We start from the raw sequence: 21,916 nt of genomic DNA, 5'->3' as shown, positions 1-21,916 counted from the left end.
TAGACTCCAGCTTGCTGAGTTCCATCAGTTTTTAGCGTTGTTGTTATGCGAAACTAGAGGTGTAGCTCAACCTGCCCCAACCAACCTGCATCAACCTTCGGTGTGTCCATGTGAGTTTTTGGCCTTAATCTGCCAAACGTGAGACTGTAGTCTGCCATTTAGAATCCCATCCTCATCTCATGCATTACGCTTGCTATTTTGTCTTAGCAGCAATGAACTGTAACTGTTTCAAAAGACTATGAGAAAGAGACATTATATTAATAAAAAAAGCAAACAAACAAACCCTGCATGCTGGTCATGTACGGTATAATTATTTTTTTTCTTTATTTCTTTTTTTTTTCCTTTTTTTTTTTTTCCCTTTTTTTTTGCTTGGAAATGGACTTTTGGAGACTATTATGGCATGGCATTCATCCTTTTGTTTTATTGCCTCATCACTTTTTTGGGTTGAAAGCAAAAAAGTGCAACCTTTGATCTTCCTCCTCTTCCTCCTCCCCATTAAAGTTTGCATCTGCTCTCAAACTGCTTTGAGTCACTCAGAACTTCAGACTTCCTTTCCAATGCACTGAAGCATTCCCTCTTAGAAAGACATGCCAGGATGGATGTCGGTAACCCGGTGTGGCAAAATATATATATAAATGAGTAAATGAATGAATGAAAACACAAAGAAAGAACTTTGGGAAGATGCTCTAATGCAAAATTCACATCCCGCTCGGGCGGACATTGAAACCGTGCTGTTGCCTAAAAGCAGTCTAAACCAATTAACTGTAGGTGATCTGCCCCATCTTTTGATTTGATTTGATTTATTAGTATTATTATTATTATTTCTCCTTTTTACATTTGGTCGTGGTCAAATGTGGAATGCTCTGGGTTCCTGGTATATAATTTAATTCTACTTTCTGTCATCTGTTAGCCCAGTTAAAATGTATGCTACAGATAAAGGAATGTTATAGATAAATCCGAAAGAGTTAGGTCTGTTTAGATGTAGATTTCTATTATTATTATTATTTTTATTATTTTTTTTTTAAAGATTGATGCACTAAATTGTTTACTGTCGTGATGTAAAGGGGGGTAGAATTTGCAACGGGACTGTTTTAAAAAGTAGTTTATGCAGCATGTGCTTGCAACTTACCTATAAGTTGGGTATATGTAGTCCTTGCTATACCACTGACTGTATTTGAAAACCAAAGTATTAAAGGGGGGAGGCACCCTTGTTTATATCTATAGGGGTATTTTACATTCAAAATGTATGGATTTTTTTTTTTGTTTCCAAAATTGAAGTATTTGGGACTGAATTGCACTAAGATATAACCTGCAAGCATATAATACAACAACAGCAAAACAAAAAAAAAAAAGAAAAAAAAAAGAAAAAAAAAAAGGAAAAAACCAACAAAAAAAAAGGAGAAATAAAAAAGGACGAACCTGTTCAGAACGCTAATAGGATTTATGCAGTTATAAAAGATGGCATTACTGCACAGTTTTCCAATGATGCAGATTTTTTTACAGTTGTCTTGTGGTGCAGAACTGGATTTTCTGTAACTTCAAAAAAAAAAAAAAAAAGAAAAGATTCCGCAGTTTTAAAGGCAATAATCAGTAAATTTTATTTTCAGGGACTGATATCCTGTCTTTTAAAAAAGAAAAATAGAAAAAAGAAAAAAAAAAAAAAGAAAAAAAATGGAAAGTAAATCTTACCACAATAAATATAAAAAAATCTTGTCAGTTACTTTTTTTTCTTTTACACATTTTGCTGTGCAAAATTGTTTTATATCTTGAGTTACTAACTAACCACGTGTGATGTTCCTATGTGCTTTCCTTTCATTTTTGACTCTATGGTTATATCAAAAGAGAGAATAATCTGCAATAATAAACTGCATTTTTTTTCTTTTCTTTTTTCTTTTTTTTTTCTTTTCTATTTTCCCCCTTCTCCCCTTACCACCCTCATCCCAATCCTGTGCTCCGTTTCTTAGCGCGTAGTGCACAGTCCCGGCTGGCAGAGCAGCGCTGGCGGAGTGTTGAGGCTGGTTGAGGAGCTGACCTCGGTGATAGGAAGGAGGGAGATGGGAAAGGATAGCGCTGTGCAGACGCAACGTTGCCACCCGTTAGAAACCAGGTAGATGGGAACCGTGGGCTCCCAGGTGCTGTGCCAACCTCGCTTGGGTGCCTCTCTGTGAGACCCCAGCAGGAGGGCTGCTCCGCCAGCCTGGCACGGCCCCCCGGATTTGGGCTGCTTGGTGATGGGGTGAAGCAAAAGGGAGCGTTTCGCATCCTCGTCCCATTGCATCCCAGCAGAGCGTGCCCATCTCTGGGTCAGGGATGGCACGCGTGGGCTTGGCGTGTCACAGAGCCACGGAGCACTAGAGCAGAAGCACTTCTTGCCATTGGGGCCCATTATGTCTCCTTTTTACCTTTCTTTGCTTCCCACCCCCCCACCCGTTCTTTTGTTCACCTGGTGGTTTTCTTTTTTGTTTGTTTTGGCCTTCAATTTTTTTTTTGCTACAGGCCTTAGAGAGCCCAGGGTGAGCCAAAGGATTCAAAGGGCTTCCCTCCAAGTTTTGCAGTCGGCCTCAGAGGTCAACGTGCTGGAAGCGCTGCGTTCCCTGAGCCCCTCTCAGCTAAGTTCCCCTCTGTCATCCCCATGTCATCCCTATGCCATCCCCGTGTCAAAGGGCACTGGGGCTCTGCGGGCTGCTCAGCCCCTGATGACTCAGTGCAGCCTTCCCAGGAGCCTGTGCTGGGCCTCTCCCACCCTTTGGATGAGGTCTGTGCTAAACCCTCTCCGAAGAATGTTGCAGCCCCTCCAGGACAATGGCTCTATCTCAAGACTCAGGCTCAGAAACCCAGTGCTTGTTTTAATTTTATCCCCTTTTCATCCACCCTGCTTCCTACTGTTGGTCCGACTTCTTCCCAGCTTTGCCACCAAAATGAGAGCACCTATTGGGTTCCTCTGCCCAGCGCCCACCCTGCTCCGTGCAGCCCTGAGTCTCCTGAGCTGTGGGTCCTGCTGTCATGGGTCAGACCCAGTGCCACCACCACGGTCCCCAGCAGCGATGCTGCACTGCGCCCCTCCCCAGCGCCCTTTGGCATCTGACCTTCTGTTGCACCAGGGTTTGAGTAATGGTTCAAGCTCCAGACTCTGGTTAATTGGAGTTCCACTTTCTGGTTAATGTGTAAGCTCTGGGTAAACTGGTTGCTATTGGCTGATCAGAGAATTATCTCCTCTCATAAAGACAGGGGTTCTTTATTTATTCTTTAATTCTTCTTCCACCTCCCCAGGCTGAGCCCGTACTGATGCACAGATTTATTCGCAGTGGCGCTCAGCTCGGCTGTGTGGAGCTCCTCAAAAGGCTCCTAAAGGTCTCTGTATGGGGATGGGGTGAGAACAGTGTGGCCCTGAGGCCATGCGTGGGACCACTGCTGGTCCTTGTGCTGCTGCTGGACAGGGTTAGGGCAGGGTTAGGGTGTGAGATAGGTGAGAGTTGGGGAGCAGTTCGAACAGCGATAAGAGAAATCCTTCCTAGAAATAGACTGAGTGCAAAAGGGAAAATTCCTATCGCTCGCCCAAGCTGAGGGGGAAGAGCTTTGCATCTCTCCCTGTTTCTCATATTACTGCGCATTGCAATCTTTATTTGCGAATAGGAAATAGCGCAGCCTTCTCTGGACTGCATGTGAATTTCAGCCTCAAATTCACCAGCTTCCCAGTGGAAGGAGGAAAGCAACCAGAGACACACAGCGCTGCTGCTAACACCAAGTGAGTGTTGGGGCTCTATCAGTCATAGCAGGGAAGTGCCCACCTTTGCTGCAGGACCGCTTGCCGAGGACTCACAGAGCCGCTCCGCTCTGAACAACACTCATTAGTCCATGAGTCGCCCCTGGCCCAGCTCCGGCTGCCCTCCTGCTCCTTTCGGGGTACAGCACTGGGGCAGCTGGGTGCTGCCGTGCTGCGGGGTCCGCTGCCATCACAGCACTGCCCCATCACTCAGCCCTGTGGTGTGTCCCCATTCAGTAACCGCGCTACAAAGAACTTCCATGTGACCGCTGCCGGGAGATGCCTGCAGCCCCGTGCTGGCCGTGAGCTCAGCATATCCCCCTCCTCCCCACCCCACTGCATAAATCCACCTTTATTTCAAATACTTTTCCTAAAACACAGCAAACCCCTGTTCCCTGAGCATCCTCATGCTCGTGCCTCAGCGTTTTCCCCGCCTGAAAAAAAAAGCACCATCCCGGAGCGCATCCAAAAGAAGGGAGGGAGTTCTGCAAGCCCCTCGCCACTTCCCTTTGTCAGAAGGTCCTCTTTGCCCTCTTAGAGCTGGAGAATGTGTGTGCTGAATCAGAACGCCACGCAGCATTACCCCCTGCGAAACGTGGCAGCAGATTTGAAGCGCACAAAGCGCACTTTCCCAGCTCCTCTCCTTTCCGAGAGCCTCAGCGCAGCTGTTTCCCTCTGCTCAGCGTGTGGGAAGTTCTCGATCGAGAATCATTCATAATTTTAAATACCAATTTCTATTTGACATAACACACTAATATAAGATACAGAGTGTAGCTGCTTCCTGGATTTAGGGAGGAAATGATGCATATATCAGAATTATCTGCTCAGATGCCAGAAGTACATCGGTGTCCTTTCAGCGTGTGCTGCGCGGGGAGGAAATCCTCTATTTATTGCTCCCATCATCAGAGGAGCTCAATGGACCCTGTGTCTCTGACACCTGTTCCGACGGACGAACATTTCACGCAGGAGAGGGGAAAAAAAAGCAACATGATGCAGTGCTGGGAGCTCAGGTTTTTAGCAAACTTTCTTCCCTCGCTCTTTCAGAATCACAGGGGTGGGGTTGTGAAAGGCCTGTCTGTTGCAGCTACGGCGAGTGCCGTGCTTGCTCGGCTGGGGCAAGACCCAGTCCTGCCTGCAGTGCCTCTGCTCCTGCTGGAAGCGTTCATTGCACACCAGGATGCACAGAGCTGAGCGGCTTTTGGGGAGGGAGCACTCGAGTGCGGTGTGAACGCTGTTTAACTGATAATTCTGGGGAGCTCAGCAGATAAAAATCAATGGATTAAAGCCCTGCACACCTCGCCACGTTTCATTCTTGCCTGCCTGAAATTGTGGGGGAGGACTGAGAATAGCATTTGTCACTCTTGGAGGGCGAAGAGCATTCAGATTGGTGAGCTTGAAGCCAGCACGGTGCAAAAATAGCCCAGGATGTGACTTCACTTTGCAAGTGCAAAGCAAAGGGCCGGGGCTCAGTAGGCCCTGTGTAGGGATGGAAGCAGCCCCGTCCCCAGTGGGGTAAACCCAAGCCGACACAGCATGACAGCGCTTCAGTGCCCTGATGCACTCGATCTTACTGCTCCAAGATAACCATTTTCTATCTACATTGCTGTACCCACTTATAAAAAATGTATATTTTTAATTTCCTTTTTTTTTTCTTTTTTTTCTTTTTCTTCCAAATTCCCTCTTTTAAATCAGTGCACTGTGGTGCAGCAGAGGGGTGCCAGCCTTATGGTCACGGTGTGGGGACAGGAATGGGGATAGCATTGCCTCACCCCTGTTCACATTGGAGCCCCGTGGATGTGCTTCGCTTTGCTTTTTCTCCTGCAATACATTGCATGGAGGCAATCGAAGCCAGAGCAGAAGTTCGCTGCAAGTGGTGCTTCTGCACCACGAAGAAGAAAAGTTTCCCAGTGAACAAACCGAGTGGTGTCTTTCCATTTCCAGCAGGGTAGGGAATGCTGTGTCCCTGGTTGCCTCTCCCAGTGTCTGATTCAGAAAGCACGGTCCTGAGAAATGTTTGCAGCAGCATTTCCACCTTCCCAGCAGAAATGTCGGTGCTGCATACGGAGGCAGCTGCCTGTGCATCCCGAGCTGCTACCGAACATGGGGACGTGCACTTCTGCCCGAGGGCACCTTTGGGGTCAGTGCTGTCACAGATTGGAGCAGCTTGGAAATAGCCTGCACAGAAGTGAGGTGTCTGTGTAACAGCATCGCGTCCATCCTGCTGCCCCTGTCACCTTCCAAGCAGTGAGGGCTGCTCGGTGGGGAAGGAGTGCCTTTCACGTGTGCACACACACTCATATACACACACACACACGTGTTGGGGTGCTGCTCGAGCCTGGGGGGTCCCACAGTGCAATGCAACTGGGGACCAGGACCAGGGAGGGGGAAGCTGGGAGGGCCAGGGCAGGGTGAGGGGTGGCTACTCCTTTTTGTTTGCATGTTTGTTCGTTTCTAAATTGTTCCTGGAACAAAAGGGGACTCTGCGTAACTAAAGGATCCATCCCTGCATCCCAGGCTTAGCCCCGGTGCGCTCCCAGGCGGCTCCAGTTGGCTGACCCTCCCCTAGGTATGTGCTTGGGGCCTCCCTCTGCCTCTGCCTCACAGGCTTTTCTGCTTTTTCTTTTTTTTCTTTTTCTCCTTTTTCTTCTTTTTTCTTTCCTCTCCTCTCCTCTCCTCTCCTCTCCTCTCCTCTCCTTTTTCCCCCTCTTGTTTCTTCCTCTCCTTTTTCTTTTTTCTTCTTTTTCCTTGTTATTTTTCCCTTTCTCTCATTTTCTCATTTCTCATTTCATTATAATTTTTTCCCCCTTCATTCCTTTTCTCTTCCACCTGTTCTCACACGGAGTCCAATCCAAACCCCCCCAGAAATCAAAGGGAACCTTTTTAATGGCATTTTGGATCAGGCCCTGAGATCCCTGCAGGGACCAAGGAGGGTGGGGGGCAGGATTTACATTTCACGGCTTTTAAGGAATCTGAAGTACGGCAGAGAACGGAGCTTTCCAAGGCCGAGTTTCCCAAATCTGTGTGGATATATGACGGAGTGTGGATGTGATTAAGCTTAAAGCTCTCTCTAACAGCAAGCAGGCACATTCCCTTTCCTGCAGCCTGAACCCCACTTCTCCAGTTTTAAAACAAAAATGCTTTGCCAAAGCCTTGGGAGCTGACAAGGATGGGGACGGGATTAGCTTTAGCTCTCCCAGGCACTTGGGGCTGTTGCACTGAGATATTAGAGGTGATGAAAATGAGCCCCAAAGTGAGCCAAATAAGACTGAGCTCTTTACATATATTTTTTTTCTCCCTTTTTTTCCCCTCTCTCCACTAAAACATAAGTATTTCCAGAATCACTGATGAAAGCCATTTGATTTGTAGGAAGAGATGTGCCGTCTGCAGCACGATTCAGTGTTTGCAGAGTAAGGTGAACAGATTTTCCTTTCCGTAGGGTTTCCTCCTGCAAAGTCATTGTAGAGGAGGGAATATCGTAAGATTAAATCTGTTTAAAGAACTATATTCATGTCACACCAGATACGGTCTCCAGACTGCGCTCAGTCTTTCAGCTCCCTTCATTGTGAAATCCTTTTAAAACAACACCGCGTGGAGCAGAAAAAGTATTCCAGCATAGCTCTCACCCCAGCTCAGCCAGATGAAATAAAGGGCAGTTATCAGCCCTCTGGAATTAACCAATCTGCTCCGTGTCTCTGGCTGCTGTAGCGCTGTCTCGCTTTCTGAGACTCTTTCCTTATTAATAAGCTGATAGTTCAGCAGAGCTGCTAATGGATCGATGCCCCTGGGGGAGCGGGCGGTCCCCTCTGCCGGGTGCTGTGACACCACCAGGATGGAGCTGGAGCTGTCTATGGGAAATGGATGTGCATGTGTCTGTAGGAACAGGGAGAGCAAGTTAACCATAGGGACCCAGCATTATTCCTGTATTTAGGAAGGGCAGATCGACTCGCTGCCTGACCTCATTTAGCGTACAAAGATTCGCTCCGTGTGTGTTGAATTGTTTTTTCTTTATTTAAATTGGATTTTAAATATATGTTGACAGTAGGAATTGGTACAGCGTGAGCAACCGCGGGAGCAGTGACAGCTCTGCTTTTGTTACCGAACGACTGTCTGGGAAATAAGGGAATGTGTACACAAATGGATTCTTATTTTGCCAATGACATTAGCACAGCTGATAATAACCACTAAGAGAACGATGCCGAAAGCGGCTTGTTTTCAGGTCATAGGAGGCAGTGCTCACCGGTGAGGCCAAGAGATGTTTTGAAGGTAACTTCTTGGTGAGATTCTCCTGCTATTCATGCAAAGGAGAGGCCAGATGTGCAAGGAACATTTTGCTTTAAGCTGTGTTAATTTTCTTCTTCTTACAGTTAACGAGCAGCAGAAGTGACTGAGTTAAATACAGGATTTTAATATAAGAGGCCCTATTTGTACAATAGTGGCACAACAGACATGTTTTACAATGCTAAGAATTCCTTTTAATAACGGCGTATTTTAATGTATTTACTAAATTAGGTACCCGAGAGAATCTTCTACAACGGTGATGTGAAAATCCCCGTTACCTGAGGTCAGAACAAAAGGTATGTTCCCACTTTCCTTTGCACTTTACCTATCTGGGGAGGGTGCCGGGCTTCCCATTGCCCAGTGGGGATGCACTCTGTGGGGTGAGGCTAAATTCAGGTGCACAGAGCACCCACAGTGCTGGGCTTTGCCCTTCTGTCAGCCCTTCCTTGTCCTACCCCTCATCTATAATCCTCTGCAAATGTTTTCTTTCTTTCCCTTTGAATGCTGGCGTTCAGGCATCAGCTGCAGGGATTAAGGATGGGTCTCCTGAAGATGTCCCTCAGCTCTGGGTGGAAGTCATGAGGCTGGTGTGTGTTAGGCAGCATCTTCGCCCCCAGTTTACAATAGGTTCTAAATCAGCGCTGCTTTCCTCATGGAACTTGTTTTCATTCAGTCTCTCATTGACTACAAAATACACTGTAAGGAAAATGTGGGGATTAAGCGTTCAGCTCCTTCCCCTGCTAGGTTCAAACAGACACACTTTTTCTTTCTTTCTTTTTTTTTTTTTTTTTTTTTTTTTTCCCATAGAATCTGATTTTTATTGACCTCAACTGTAAAAAAATACTAAGTGGCTTCAATGAGCTGCAGGGCTGCAGTGACAGAGGTGTGTGTTGTGTTATAAAACCTCATGTTTTAATTAAAAGCGAGGCCTGCCATGCTTTGATCAAACACAGCGTGCTGTTATAAAGCAATATTTGATTAGTTCATGTAATTAATTTAAAAAACAAAAATGGGGAGGAGGTATCCAGTGCACTGGAGAGGAGCTTTCTGGGGTCCTTCAGGAGTGGGCTTCCAAGGAGGTCATTCATTGTGTGCGTGCAGCTCATGTTCCCTTACTTTCTTTCCAGGCTAAGGGCTGCAGCTGAGAGGAAACCTCTCCTGGCTCCTCTAATTTATATACATGAGTTCTATAAATCATATCAGCAATACGAATTCCTGTTGTCCGTATAGTAAAAAAAGAAAAGGCAAAGGTTCTTTCCCGCTGGTGATCTCAGGACTTAGCTTGCTGCTCTCTGGGACAGTTCCTCACTCCTTCCTTCCAATTCATTGTGCTGCCACTGTCACTTACAATAGGAAAACACAGCAGCAAAAATCCCTTCCTTTTGAGCGAATTGCTGTTGGGTCTCAGAAGAGTTAACGAACTTTTATGGCGAGGTTCAGGCAGTTCTGACCCCTATGGTAATATTTCATCTAAGGTTACTGTTGGGAGAGAAATCAAATTTCAGCTGTGAGCATGATTGACAGGTGAAAGCAAGAAAGAGAGCGACATCTGGTCAGATGGGGAATTTGGAAAGGAGAAGGACAATTCAGGGAAGTGTCTCTGTGATATTAGGAATAATAAGCTCAGAGATGAGGACTCCAGCCCTTCGTGCTCTCCGGAGCTGCTCTCACTTGGTATTCATGCAGGTGCTTTGGTAAGGGGATTTCAGGCTGTAAATCTCCAGTAGTGGGCAGTGGTCTCTGTGGTCTAACCTACTAACTTGAGTCCTTTAAGGAATTATGTTATTTCTGGCTTGCTTTTATTATATCCAGGCAGTTCCTTTAACAAATGGACTGGAGGGTTAAGACGTTATCACCTTGGTGTCCCTCTGGGGTCAGTGGCAGCAGTGTCCTGCCCATGGGATTGCTGTGAGTGGTATTTCATAAGGCAAGCGTTCCTTTCAAAGGAAAGTCCTGTGCAGGACTTCCAAGATTAGTGGTTTTCATCACTGTGCATAACTTTTAGTGTTTCAAACTTAAGACAAAAGATATGGACATTGAAGGGCATGGGCCATGCACTAAGGGGAGGGATCTGAACTGCTCCCCGTCTCCATCCCAGCTGGGAGGACAGGCCCTGGGTGGGCTCCTGGCCTCACCACAGCTTTGATGAAACCCCAGTGAATTCACAGTGCCCAGATTTCCACCACATGAATATCTATGGGAGGAATAGTGCTGACAAAAAGCAAGATCTGAATTCGTCCAGCGGTGAATTCGTCCAGTGCCATGAATTCCCTGGATGGATGTTCCAAATTTGGATTAAAAATGAATTCTCCCCTTTCCCCTCCTCCCTCTGCAGTGTAGCTTAAGCTGCTTTCAGAATGAACTAAGCAGGAAAATCCACTTTTACTCTGGAGCAGGAGTGTTGCCCTGGGAATGGGCAGCGCTGTGTTGTATCTTACCTCATAATTCCTTATCTGGATGAGCCTTAAAACTAAGGAGAGAATAAGGAGCAGTAAAGAGCAGAAATACATTTGCTATTCCTTTTCTCAGTTTACCTCTAAGACCTTTCCCACCAGGGAAATCATGGCAATCCTAACATGTACATTTACTTACTTTTCACTGCTATTCGTGCATTCACGCACCCATTTTTTAAAGAGATTTGTGTTTTGTGGAAACCTTCTGTGCTCTCGTGGTTTTTTGAGTGTATTGTTGACGTACAACTAAATCTGACTGTTATTTGTGTTCCTTTCATGGCCCACGATGTCAAACTGCCTGACTTCCCTGCAGCGAGGCCTCCTCAGCTAAGTTTTATTCTAAGGCCATATATCTGATAAAAAATTGCAAATGAAAGCTAAGAACTGTAAAAACAGTCCAATTTCTTTGGGTATGAGTGAGTTATTTTTAACGTCCCATTGTTGAATTAGCCCTCCCTTTAAAACGTCTTTATTTTTCGAAGCTGATATCTAGATAACTTCCATGAAATATTATTGGCAAGTTTCCCATGGCAGTCAATGGGAGCCTTGTATGTATTTTTCAAGCAGATGTGCTATATTAAGTCTAAATGAGAATCTTTTCTTTCAAATGGGATGCAATCTGTTATTCTTTCTCAGAAATGAATAGTTACCTATCTCCCTTCTTTCCCTCTTTACAATGTATTTTGTACAGCTTACAGTCACTTTACATAAGTTAAAAAAATGTTTTTGTTTTTTTTTTTCCCATCATTGTGGCTTTTGCTTTTGTTTTATTCTAATAGATGATTTTAACTTCTTTTATATATATATATATATGTATATATTTAAAACATCTCTTTTGGATTTCCTAATTGGTGCCGCTTACAAAACGACTCATGCTGTACCAAAATACAGGAGATTGAGGAGACAGGAAAAGTACCTTTGTAACGTCCCATGTGTAAAATGACTTCTCAGGCTTCCACATATAGTCTCGATGGTTAGAGAGAACAGAAAGAGGGAGCTGGGAGCTGCAGCCTGACTCACTCGTGAGACTTTGACCCAGTTCTTTGATTCTAGATTCAGCAGAATCCGGCAGCACTTTAAACTTGTTATCTGAGGTGTCTTCTAAAGGTCTCTTGCTGTTGATCTCTTTATGTCTCAGTTTACAGTTATAAACCTGGATAATTAATGGGGCCGACAAGTATCTCTGTGCTGGTGGAGGCCTTCTGTGTTGCCCACTCTGCCCTCATCTGAGGGCTGAATTCATAAGTCTGTCTGTAGGGTTTGGGGTTGGCACTGGGGTGAGAAGCCTCTGCGCAGAGCAGGTAGTTTGCTGAATGGAATGTAACTTAGGTTTTACCCTGATTGGGAGTTTGGTTCAGGCAAAACGGGAGCAAATGGTGGTTCAGTGGTGTGCCTCTCCCCTCAAACACCAAGTATGCATCCTCTGTGCTTGCTCCTTAAAGAGCTATGCACCTGCACAATGTCCGGAGGTCACATTGCCCTTGTAACTCCTCATTTATTTCCCAAGGTTCAAGCCATTATTATTCAGCAGTGGTGCAGTTTTTCTTTTCTTTTGTCCCCAGATTATTACTCTCCCTCCTACTTTCTACCCCCCCAACCATCCCCCCCTCCCCCCCTTCCAATCTGCAATGGAGTCTTCAGCTATAATTTGCTAACTGCAGAGACTTTTGCTGAAAACGTTCAAAAAAACATCATAAGGGGGGGGGGGGGGGGGGGGGGGGGGGGGGGTAGAAAAAAAAAAAAAAAAAAAAAAGGGGGGGGGGGGGGGGGGGGGGGGGGGGGTGGCGGGGAAGATAGATAAATAAATAAGAAAGGCTCTGAATGACACACTGTGCCATGCTCGAGCACTGCGCTCCTGCAGGAAAGATAATAAAGATATTAGCACTCATATAATTTCAGATAGGAAATGAAACCAGACATGAAAGAAGCACTGGCTCCAGCTGTTGAGTGGGTATCAAACTAGCTCTGGGAATTGCAGGTACTGTCACTGGAGACAGCCCGACTTCTGAGAAATGACCTCAGGTGTAGGAGCTTGCTGTGGCCCCTTGCAGATATTAATACCTAATTAACAATCTGTGAGAGCATCCTACATCTTAATCACCGGTGAGGTGAGAATGACAACCAGAGGAGGAGAAGGAGAAGGGGAATGGTATTTTTTCCTCTGCATGCATCGCCTAATAACCATGGTTATTCAGATGCAGCTAAATGCGATTTCCTTTTAGTTGTTTCTGCCTATTGGAAGGCACAGTAAGTTCATTTGCTAGCAGGTAGGCAGCGGAGGTGAGAATTGAATTGATCTGAGATAGTCTGAAAAATTGACCCCGGGGTCATTCATAGTTTAAATTGGGAAGCTAGGCTGAGTTTATGCCTTCTCATTCTTTCCTTTCTCCCTGCTCCCCCTCTTTTTGTGTTTGCAGGCGTGTTAGTCTGCACAGTGTAATTATTTAAACATACTCTGGTGATGGGGAACCTCGTTCTCCCAAAGTTAATCAAAATAAAGAGAGCTTTTGTTAGTAGTGATAGGTAATTAAATAGCTGGCTTCACGTTGTGCAGAGATATTGTACTGCCTTATTGATACCCTGGAGCCGTGCTCCCCAGCCCTTCTCTGCACAAACGGAGTCACCGGGATTAAGACCTGGGCTAAATTAAGCACATTTGCTCTGCACTCTGTGCAGCACTACCAATATACTGCTGGTGTGGGATGCTGGCAGCGGGATGTCGCACTGAGGGCAGCAGTCAGACAAGAAGCAATGGCCAGGTATGCTCGGCTGAAGGCAAGAGCATGGGGCTGCCCCAGATGTAGAGGATGTAAGGTATGTAGGAGATGTAGGTGTTGTAGGCACTGTAGGTGTTGTAGGTGATGTAGGGGATGCACACAACGTACGGATGTTGGTAATGTGGAGGATGTCGGCAATGTCAGGGATGTAGGGGATGCAGGGGTGGGAAGTCAGCACCGTACACACACGCTGTAGACCCCATTCTGCATTGGCTGTGCCGGCAGCGCTCCCTCTCCGTGCTCAGGATCTATTTTCTTTTCACTCAGACCCAAACTATAACTCTAATAAGGAGAGAATGGGGAAGCGAAGTCAGCGCTGCATTAACCATTCAGCTTCTGTGGAAACGCCCAGCATTTTCTTTCCAATGACACGAGATAATCTCTGTTTTCTGTTGTACTCATTTCTTCAACTCTTTTAGCTTTGTTTTCACATGTTGGCCTTGCACTAAAAAACCTAACTTGACATCGTGTGTCTTCTCAGCTAAAAAGGTATCAGTTCCTGGACTTAACGTCAGCTGTTCTCAGATCAAAGGCAAGGAACATAAAGGTTGACATATATTATTTATTTCATGGTTTATATCAGTGATGTTTCTCTCTGCCCTTTTTGATTATTATTGCTGATGTTTTGCCCATAATGTTGCACTCGCTTCTCAAAAGTGTTTGTCCCCTACAGACAAATATTCATATTAATGCAATCCATCAGCAGTTAACAAATTCCAGCTCACTTCTCCGTTTCCCGCACACCCAAAACTCCCATTGTTTTTGCAAGAATCTTTGGGTGTGAGAAGAATGCCAGATCGGGCCCTTGGGTGGTGTTGGGAGCCGGGCTCTCCCCCAGCACCAGCAATGCGCTGGGCAGTGGCGCAGCTGGGAATGGGAGATGCTGCATTCCCTCCCTGCACTGTGGGCTGCTGCAGAGGCGAGAAGAATGCCTGGCTTGGAGGGGAGAAAAGCACAGATAGAAACTGTCATTTTTCTTTCTTTTTCTTTCTTTCTTTTTCTTTTTTTTTTCTTTTTTTTTTTTTTTTAATTAAAAAAAAATATATATATATATAAATTATATATATATATATATATATATATATATATTGTTTTCTTCCCCCTTTCCTCTTTCTCATTCAGAGTGAGCTATGCAGGATCTAGCTCAGGACTGTGGCCGGAAAACCATCGGGGATCGATCAGAAGTGCTGCCCAAGCCGGGCATCCCTTCTACCACTCAGCATAGCATAAAACTTCCATTTCTGCTTTCTCTTTGTCAACAACTGCTTCAGGTTTTACTTCCTGCATTACAGCATCGGGACAAAATGCTGAGTCTGATTTTGGCCCCCTACCCTCCCACAAACTATATATATATTTTTCTGCGATGGAATAATAATGGTTACGAGAGATCCTTGGGATTTGCGTTGTTGTTGTTTTCTTTTGTTTGGTTTGGTTTTATTCTAAAGCTTGCTGACAATTGTCAAATGTTCATCCCGGCAGAGCAGTGCTCGGAGGGGACGGCCCTCTGCGCAGCCAACGGGAGCAATTTGCAGCTCTCCTTGGAGCTTCTCTCCTTGCAGAACGTGTGTCACTTTCTCGTTTCTTTAAAATTTAATTGGGATCAGGCAATCGAGGGTCTCCCAGTTTTCCCCCTCTTTGGGCTGCAAATAAAGCCGCTTATAATTTATAATCAGAGTTTGGTATCGTTAAACTGAACTGTAAAGCCGACGTTGGGGTTTCGGTAGTAAAAGAAAGATACGGTAAATATTGCAGTGGGGCTTGAATTGCACAGCACAGCAAACACATGCCTGTATGTATGTGCACACGTATGGTTCCAAGGGTGAGAGCTAAATAACAGATAACTGGGATGCATTCTTGCTGGGTGGAACTGAAGTTAAGATAGATTTATAACCCGAGCAGTTATTTTAAATGCAAAATGAAGTGTTAATTTATTAAAGTCATTTATGCATCCGCATTATTTTTATGTCTTTATTTATATTTTTCCGTACTACGGAGTGATGCGGTATTCATCCCGGGTTTTTCTGTCTGTTGACTGTAGCACTCCTTTGCTTAGATTTTTTTTCTAACAAGGCAGCTCATTTAGAAAGAAATGTTTATGTGAAGTGCTTGTCAGTTGGCATTTTTACTGGTGTGCTAACCCAAAGGTAAAATATAAAGGCACGTCTTTTCCTTGCTGGCTTGTTGCTACTAGAAGGGTTCCTCCCTTGTTAGCTTGATAAATAATTTTACTAGCGGGAATCTGCTGAATTTTTATGCTTGCTGTCTATTTTCTGCTTGCTGCAAATAAATTCCAGCACTCAGAGGGCACTAAAACTCCAAACACATGGTATTTTCCCATTTTGTTGCCGGTTGCCTAAAATATTTATTTCATCTTGTGTTTTTAATTAAATCTTTCTTTCTTTTTTTTAAATAGAAAAGGAAAAATCCTTCAAGTTTTGCAATTAATTCCAAACGCAAGTTTTAATCTGGATTGTGCTTAGCGTAATGTCTTGAGTTTAAATAATGTGGCATCACAGGTAAACTGAATGGCTGGTGTTAAATCAGTCACCACCCCAACTACCTAATGGCTTTCAGATTAAGTGTGAGGAATATTTATTGATGTACGATCTGGTTAAGTGTTTCTTCTGATTTATTACATACTTGTACATTTCCCAACTTGCAATCAAGAAAGCTAATTTAATTTATGGAATAAATACTCCACTTCTGGGGGAGGAGGCACTGAAAATCTCTATGTAATACATTGCTGCGAAAGGAGAAGTTTGATAGACATCGAATGTAAAGATTCTAAATCAGAAAGAACATTCACTGTTGTTTCTTTTTTTCTCGAAAGGGACAGCTTTGCAGTTACCGAAGCTTTACACAACTTAAAAATCAAGTTAATTCCAGCAAGAGAACTTCTCCCAGTAGCTTCTCCTTCCTCCCTTAGTGAAATGGGTGCTGGTAGGTGCTTTGGGTGCTTGACAGGGTGTCATGGCCCTGCTTACACTGCCCATCACACAGCAGGAAGCCACATACCTACAGCAGACACCGTCCTTTTTGTTCACACGAGCACAACCCAGATCAAGTAAACAGGCAGAGATAATGCTCCAGCTCTGAACAGATAAGTGAATATCTCGGGCAGTGGGGAAAATTACCCTTGGGGCTCCACTGTATAAAATCATAAGCGAAGCAGGGCTGCAAGAAATCTCAAGAGGCAATGTAATCCTTCCCCGGGTCGGACAGATTGCGTTATCCCTGACAGATATTTGCATAGCCTGGCTTTGAAGGCCCCCCCAGCAAGCTGCAGCCCCCCAAGAGGCTTCTGCACAGAGCTTGGCCACCGTAGATATTCCAAGCCCTTTCCCCTGGTCCAAGCAGAGGAGCCTTGCAGGTCCCTCACACCGTGTCCCAGTCACCATGCACAAGGTACGACTCTCCTCTTTGCACTGACCCTTTGCATATTTGAAGGCTGTTGTTATGGCTTGCTGCAGCCTCCTTTCCTCTAGACTAAACAACACCGTGCTTTTCAGGCTTTTTTTCATAGGTTACAGTCCTGACTTTGCTATTTAATATCTCCTCTGAAAAGCCCGCATAGAGTAAACTTGCTGGGATTCGATTTACCTGTGCTGAAAAGGACTGTTAGAATGCTGCCTGCAGCCTTTACAACATCTGAAAGGGGAATAATTTAATTCTCACACTGATAATTTTTCTTCTTTGGGACAGAGTGTTAAGGAGCATTCTGTACCACCGTGTGTTAACTGCAGCTCCCTGTGAGTTTAGTCCAGTACCAGGAGTTCTGTAGTGCAGTGTACAAACAGAATTTGCTGACAGGCACCAGGAAACATGTTTTTTAAAATGGTAAATTATATGATGAACTTTTGTAGTTGTATATATATAAAAAAGAGGGGTGATGGTAGTTTCACAGCTGCAGGTAACAACTTGGGTACTTCCCCAGGTGCTCGGTGGAGATCACATAATGAGTTCCCTTGATTGCATTAGCAGCTCAGGTGTATGCAATCAGCTCTAGCATTTCAAAAGCTGCTCCAGCTCAGCTGGGTGGCTTTTGTTCCTTCTTTGTGGCAGAGGGAAGTTCTCTGAAAGTGCTGCAGATGATGGTGGGCTGAGGAGGATTTTCTGTCTGTCTGCATGGACGTGGGCTTTGTGGTAGGTTTAAAGGCACTTTTTATTTTAAACATTGGGAGTGATGGTAAGGCCCAATCAATGAATGTTCACTTTGCTACTTGAAAAAATCAGGGGAATCAGGGCCTGCTAGTTTTGCTTTTCTCATTGTCTTCTGGGTACTTGTGTGGGGGCTGCTGAGATGTTTTGGAACAAAGCGAAAGTATTTATTTGCAAGAGGTTATTTGTGGGGGATGTCATTTCAATCAAAAGTATATGTGTTAAAAGTGTTTGTTGACTCAGGGAAAGCAACTAACTAGTAGAGGTTTTAGCCTAGGCATTTTGAAGCTCTAAAGAGAGATTTCATTGGGAAGTAAGAAGTAAAATGGTAGTGACCTTGCTGAGCCATTGGCTTAAATCAGAAGTGTAGCAGCAAAAGTGAGAATGCATTTTCCTATCTCTAAAGGATGGAGTTAAGCACCTGTTAATACTATGAGGAAGAAGAGAGGGGAAAAAAATGTATTGTCTTCCTTTAAGTTGTTCATTTTCCTTTACAAAGTGATTAACGCATTACTATAGCAAATTTATTGTATAATGTGATTGCCATTGCATAATAAATCTAAATAACTGTGACTGTCATGGTGATAAGGCTGGCAAGATTTTGCTTCCCTTAAAAAGGCTTTATAAGTTAAGCTTAACTTATAGTTTCAGAGGTAAAATTTATTTTGGCTGTTATAACTCTGTCTGAAACTGCACCAAAAGGAAAGAAGTTGTTTAAGAGGGTGGTATGTTACTGGGAGAGTTTACCCTTTGCTGGTCTGCAGAAGAAACTTAATGTCAGCATTAAAATGATAATGGAGTTCAAGAGAAAATAACTCAGTTGTTTAAAGAAGAAAGTGTAGCATTTAAAAGGGGCTTTTCAAATATCAGGAATGGGCAATCCAATTAAACTGTGTTGTATTTGCAGCTGGTAGCTCAGCTTGTCTTAGGCTACTGAGTGCTGGCTGAGGGCTTGTTTATGCCTGGGCAAGGGGCTAATAGGGAGCTGCAGGAAAGAGCAGTTTGGACTAATTACAGCAGTTTTCTCTGAATCCCAGAGAAATTGGTGCTCCAGCTTTAGTGCTGTTAATGCTCCAAACTGGGAGCCAGAGCAAGCTCTGTACTTGGGAAGGTTCTTGTGCCCATGCAGCATTACCCGCTGCTCTGGCTCCATCAGTTGGACATTGAGCTTAGTTGTTTCTTTCTTTCTCATTCCTTCTCTGTTTGAACAAATGTGAAAATATGTTGCACTTCTGTACCACAAGTAGTGCACATATATCCAGCCTGAATACTGTAGCAAGGGTCACTGTCCTGGAAACACCCAACTCTTGGAGGAGATGGTGGAAAGAAAGAGCTTGTGCCCCAGTGTGTGGGTGTCCATTTGTTTCCAGAAGCTGCAGGTGATGTTTCTTGTGTAATTGGATGTATTCCTGTTGGTAGTGGTTGAAAGTGATCTCATGTGGTGATGATGAGGTGATTGGAAGACCTCTTTCATATTCCAGTACCCAAAAGGGATGGTGTCCTCTGTTGGTGTGAGGAGCTTGAAATGGGCTGGCTATGTTAGCATTGGAATGGATGTCTGGGGATCTTAATTCAGACTCAGAAAGAATCCAAGGCTCACAGCTAGGACTGCTACTAATTGGTAGCTCATTTCCACAAAATTGGGTGTCACTGCTTGATTTTAAGCTGCTGGACTCCTGGTATTTTCTTTTTAATTGTGCCATCGTTCCTCGACTTACACTACAATCTGTCTTGTATCTGGTAGGGTTCAAAGTGGGGCGGGGGGAGGAAAGGAGTTTGCTTGGTATCATCTGATACTATCAAGTATTATGAAGATGGAGGGGGAGGGAAGGCTAAAGATTTTGCTCAGGTTTTCAAGGGCTCACAGGCTTCTCTTTCCCCCCTCCCCACAGATATGTTGAATGTCTTAAAAATAAACCATCATGTTCCAAAAGGAAAGATAGATGTGCTTGTTCAGATAGGCGCTGCATTTGGAATTGGTGCTTCTGGTTGTTAAACAGAATCCTTGCTTAATGTCCTCATTAAGAACTGTGACTTGCCACCAGTTTTATGAAGATCAAGTCATTTACTTTTAAAGTAAATTAAAGCAAATTTCTCTGTGGTGACAAGTCAATAAAACAATGGAAGGCTCAAGTTTTTCAATCACCCAACATCTGTTCCTTGTTGTGCTGTAGATGTAAATGCCCTGCGTACAGCAGTAGGTGAACAAAGTGAGAGCCAATAGCTGTGCTGGTGGGTTTTTTTTCCCTTCTCCAAACTGCACCGTAAGCACTGTCCATTTTAGGAAGGGTAATTTTGCAGTTTCCTGTGGCAGCACATTCAGAGCTCCATTGATACGTGTGCGGTGACAGGTGATGCTCTGCCTCTGTTGCTGGAAGCACAGTAAGCTGTGGGGTAATGGAAGCAGTGAGCTGCTTCTCAGAAGCCCAGTCAGCATAGCTCAGATCCCCATCTCCTGTCCGAGCCGCCCACACTGCCAGAAGACATCTCTGAAGCAGAGGACACTCGGATGCTCTGTGTGCAGCGATGGGAACTAGGTTGTACAAAACCTCACCAAAACCACTTCCACGTCGTACCCACGCTCAACCTGTTTGTCTTGAAACGCTGTCTCAGAGAGAAGCCAGCAGACGTGAAACAAAGTATTAGTCCCATCTCTGCTTTTTGACAAGTGCAGGATGCTTACTGCAGTGCATTTGTTTTACATGTTCTGGGGGCTTTGGCATTTCGTGGTGTGAGAATTGGCTCCCTGCTGTGTGAAGGATTCCAGTGTGGATTTGCGTTGTGTGGGAAATGCTGGCATAGTGGAAAAAAGAGGGGGAAGCTCTGCTGGGAAAGTAGGAGGGGGCTGGATGCTATTCACTTGGGGCAGGGGCCTTTTCCTATCTCAGGAGGATGGTTTGTCTTGGACGGAGTAGCGCTGACTTCTGGAGTGATGGAGGACAGGAAGTCATTACTGGATGCAAATAGAAATTAGGGCTCTCAGATCACTTTATAGATGTTTAAATAAAGTCAGAAAGTCTAGAGACTTTTCCTTGGACTGTCCCACCCTTTGCAACCTCTCTGCTCTCATCCATGTGGTTGTGGACCCCGTTGTTTGAGGTGTAGATGGACCTTTCCACCTCAGAGTGTCACCTTCTGAATCTTCAGGGTCAAGGCCTTCAGTGAGAGTGGTTTGTCCTCAGCCAGAACTTAATGGGGCCACAATAGAAGCTGCTCTGCTTTATGGGAAATGGGTAATTAGGTCTGACTGAATTCAAGGTATTTGGCTGTGGGGAGCAGGTGACTTCTGCTTACTAACCCTTCTAGAAAAGGGCTGAGAAATTCCTCGTGTGCTTCTGCTATGCTGTGCTAGATTTTAATATTCTCAAGTATTGAGATTCATTGAGCAATCTTCATTTTGTTCAAAGGATGAACCATGCTGTGCTTCCATCACTGTATTAAAAATGAAAAAGGGAAAAATAACCTATAGTGTTTTGTGTAGCAAAGGAAACAGTGGCAGTTAGTCCATCCTTGGAACTTCCTATCATTTGCCATCTATGTTGGTGCTTCTAGCAGCTTAAGAACTGAGCATGTAAGGAAATCATTTTAAATGGCTTTTCTCTGCATTCCCCTTAGTAGCATGAAGTGATGCTGTACTCAGTCAATGGGGAGGCAGGTGAGTCACCCCACTAAGATAGAGCTTTCTGGGCTCTGTTCATCATGATCTGTCATACAGAAAAGCAGTGACATCTAGATGTGTAAGTTACCCTGAAGTCCTACTCATGGCAGTAGCAATCCTTGCAGTAGTTTCAGTGGGCTTTGGATTGATCCTTTGCTTTTTTGGTTGTTGTTTTGTTTTTGTTTTTAACAATTACTGTTCTATTAATTTTGCAGGGCCAGGGGTGGGAACATACATCCTCAGCTTTGATGCTGGCATCTCCATGTCATGTTTGTCTGTCTCTGCTTCCAGGGTTAGCTGTGTAGGGAAAGAAACCATGAAGATCTCAGAGACAGCTGATGGTCTCAGTGTTTCACAAATAAAACTTAGGCTAAACCTGCTGGAAAAGCTTCCTTTGACTTTGTTGGCACTTATCCTGAGCTGCTACCGGCGGTGGGGGGTGGGGAGGGGAAGAAAAAGGTGTATGGAAGCACAAATAGATTTTTCCTCAAAGCTAACCTCATTTTGTGAGCAGCTGAGCACTTTCAGCTGTATGAGAAGTGCTCTCAGTTTCTCTTGGATTCAGTGGGGTCATTGGTGCTCAGCCTTGGGCAGGTTGGGGCCTTTTTGTATTTCAGCATTAGCTCCCCAAACAGTCTGCAACACATTCCTTGAACTGTTGGAATTCCCAGGTATTACATTTATAGAGATCTGCTCAGAGGTGAGTGTGAAATAGTAATGCCTTGTACTTTCTGGGCACCTTTCATCTTTCCAAATATTTATTAATTAGCTCTCAAATCACCCCTACGAGGCAGATAAGAGATAGATGGATACAGCCTCCTTTCATGCA

General features: G+C 44.6%; 1 protein-coding gene across 25 annotated transcripts in view; it reads left to right on the top strand.

The window, feature by feature from the left end:
* The window catches only part of MAF (MAF bZIP transcription factor), a 698,813-nt gene that overhangs the window by 534,696 nt on the left and 142,201 nt on the right, over nt 1–21,916 (top strand). For 19 of the 25 annotated variants that reach the window (XR_001557781.2, XR_001557767.2, XR_004308685.1 and 16 more), the window contains one exon: nt 8,273–8,337. Coding sequence is in view for 4 of the 25 variants with exons in the window: in XM_015874120.2 (XP_015729606.1) it covers nt 8,273–8,306 (34 nt within the window). In the remaining 21 variants the exon portion in view is untranslated. Of the gene's footprint in view, nt 1–1,964; nt 5,062–6,277; nt 6,330–8,272; nt 8,338–18,262; nt 18,266–21,916 lie in introns of those variants that run through there. The other 6 variants (XR_001557768.2, XM_015874121.2, XR_004308684.1 and 3 more) reach the window with 4 other exon arrangements.

This window comes from Coturnix japonica, chromosome 11 (genome assembly GCF_001577835.2).
Source record: "Coturnix japonica isolate 7356 chromosome 11, Coturnix japonica 2.1, whole genome shotgun sequence".
Taxonomy (NCBI): Eukaryota; Metazoa; Chordata; class Aves; order Galliformes; family Phasianidae; genus Coturnix; species Coturnix japonica.
The sequence above is the reverse complement of the archived record's forward strand: the minus strand, read 5'-3'. Positions and strand labels throughout refer to the sequence as shown.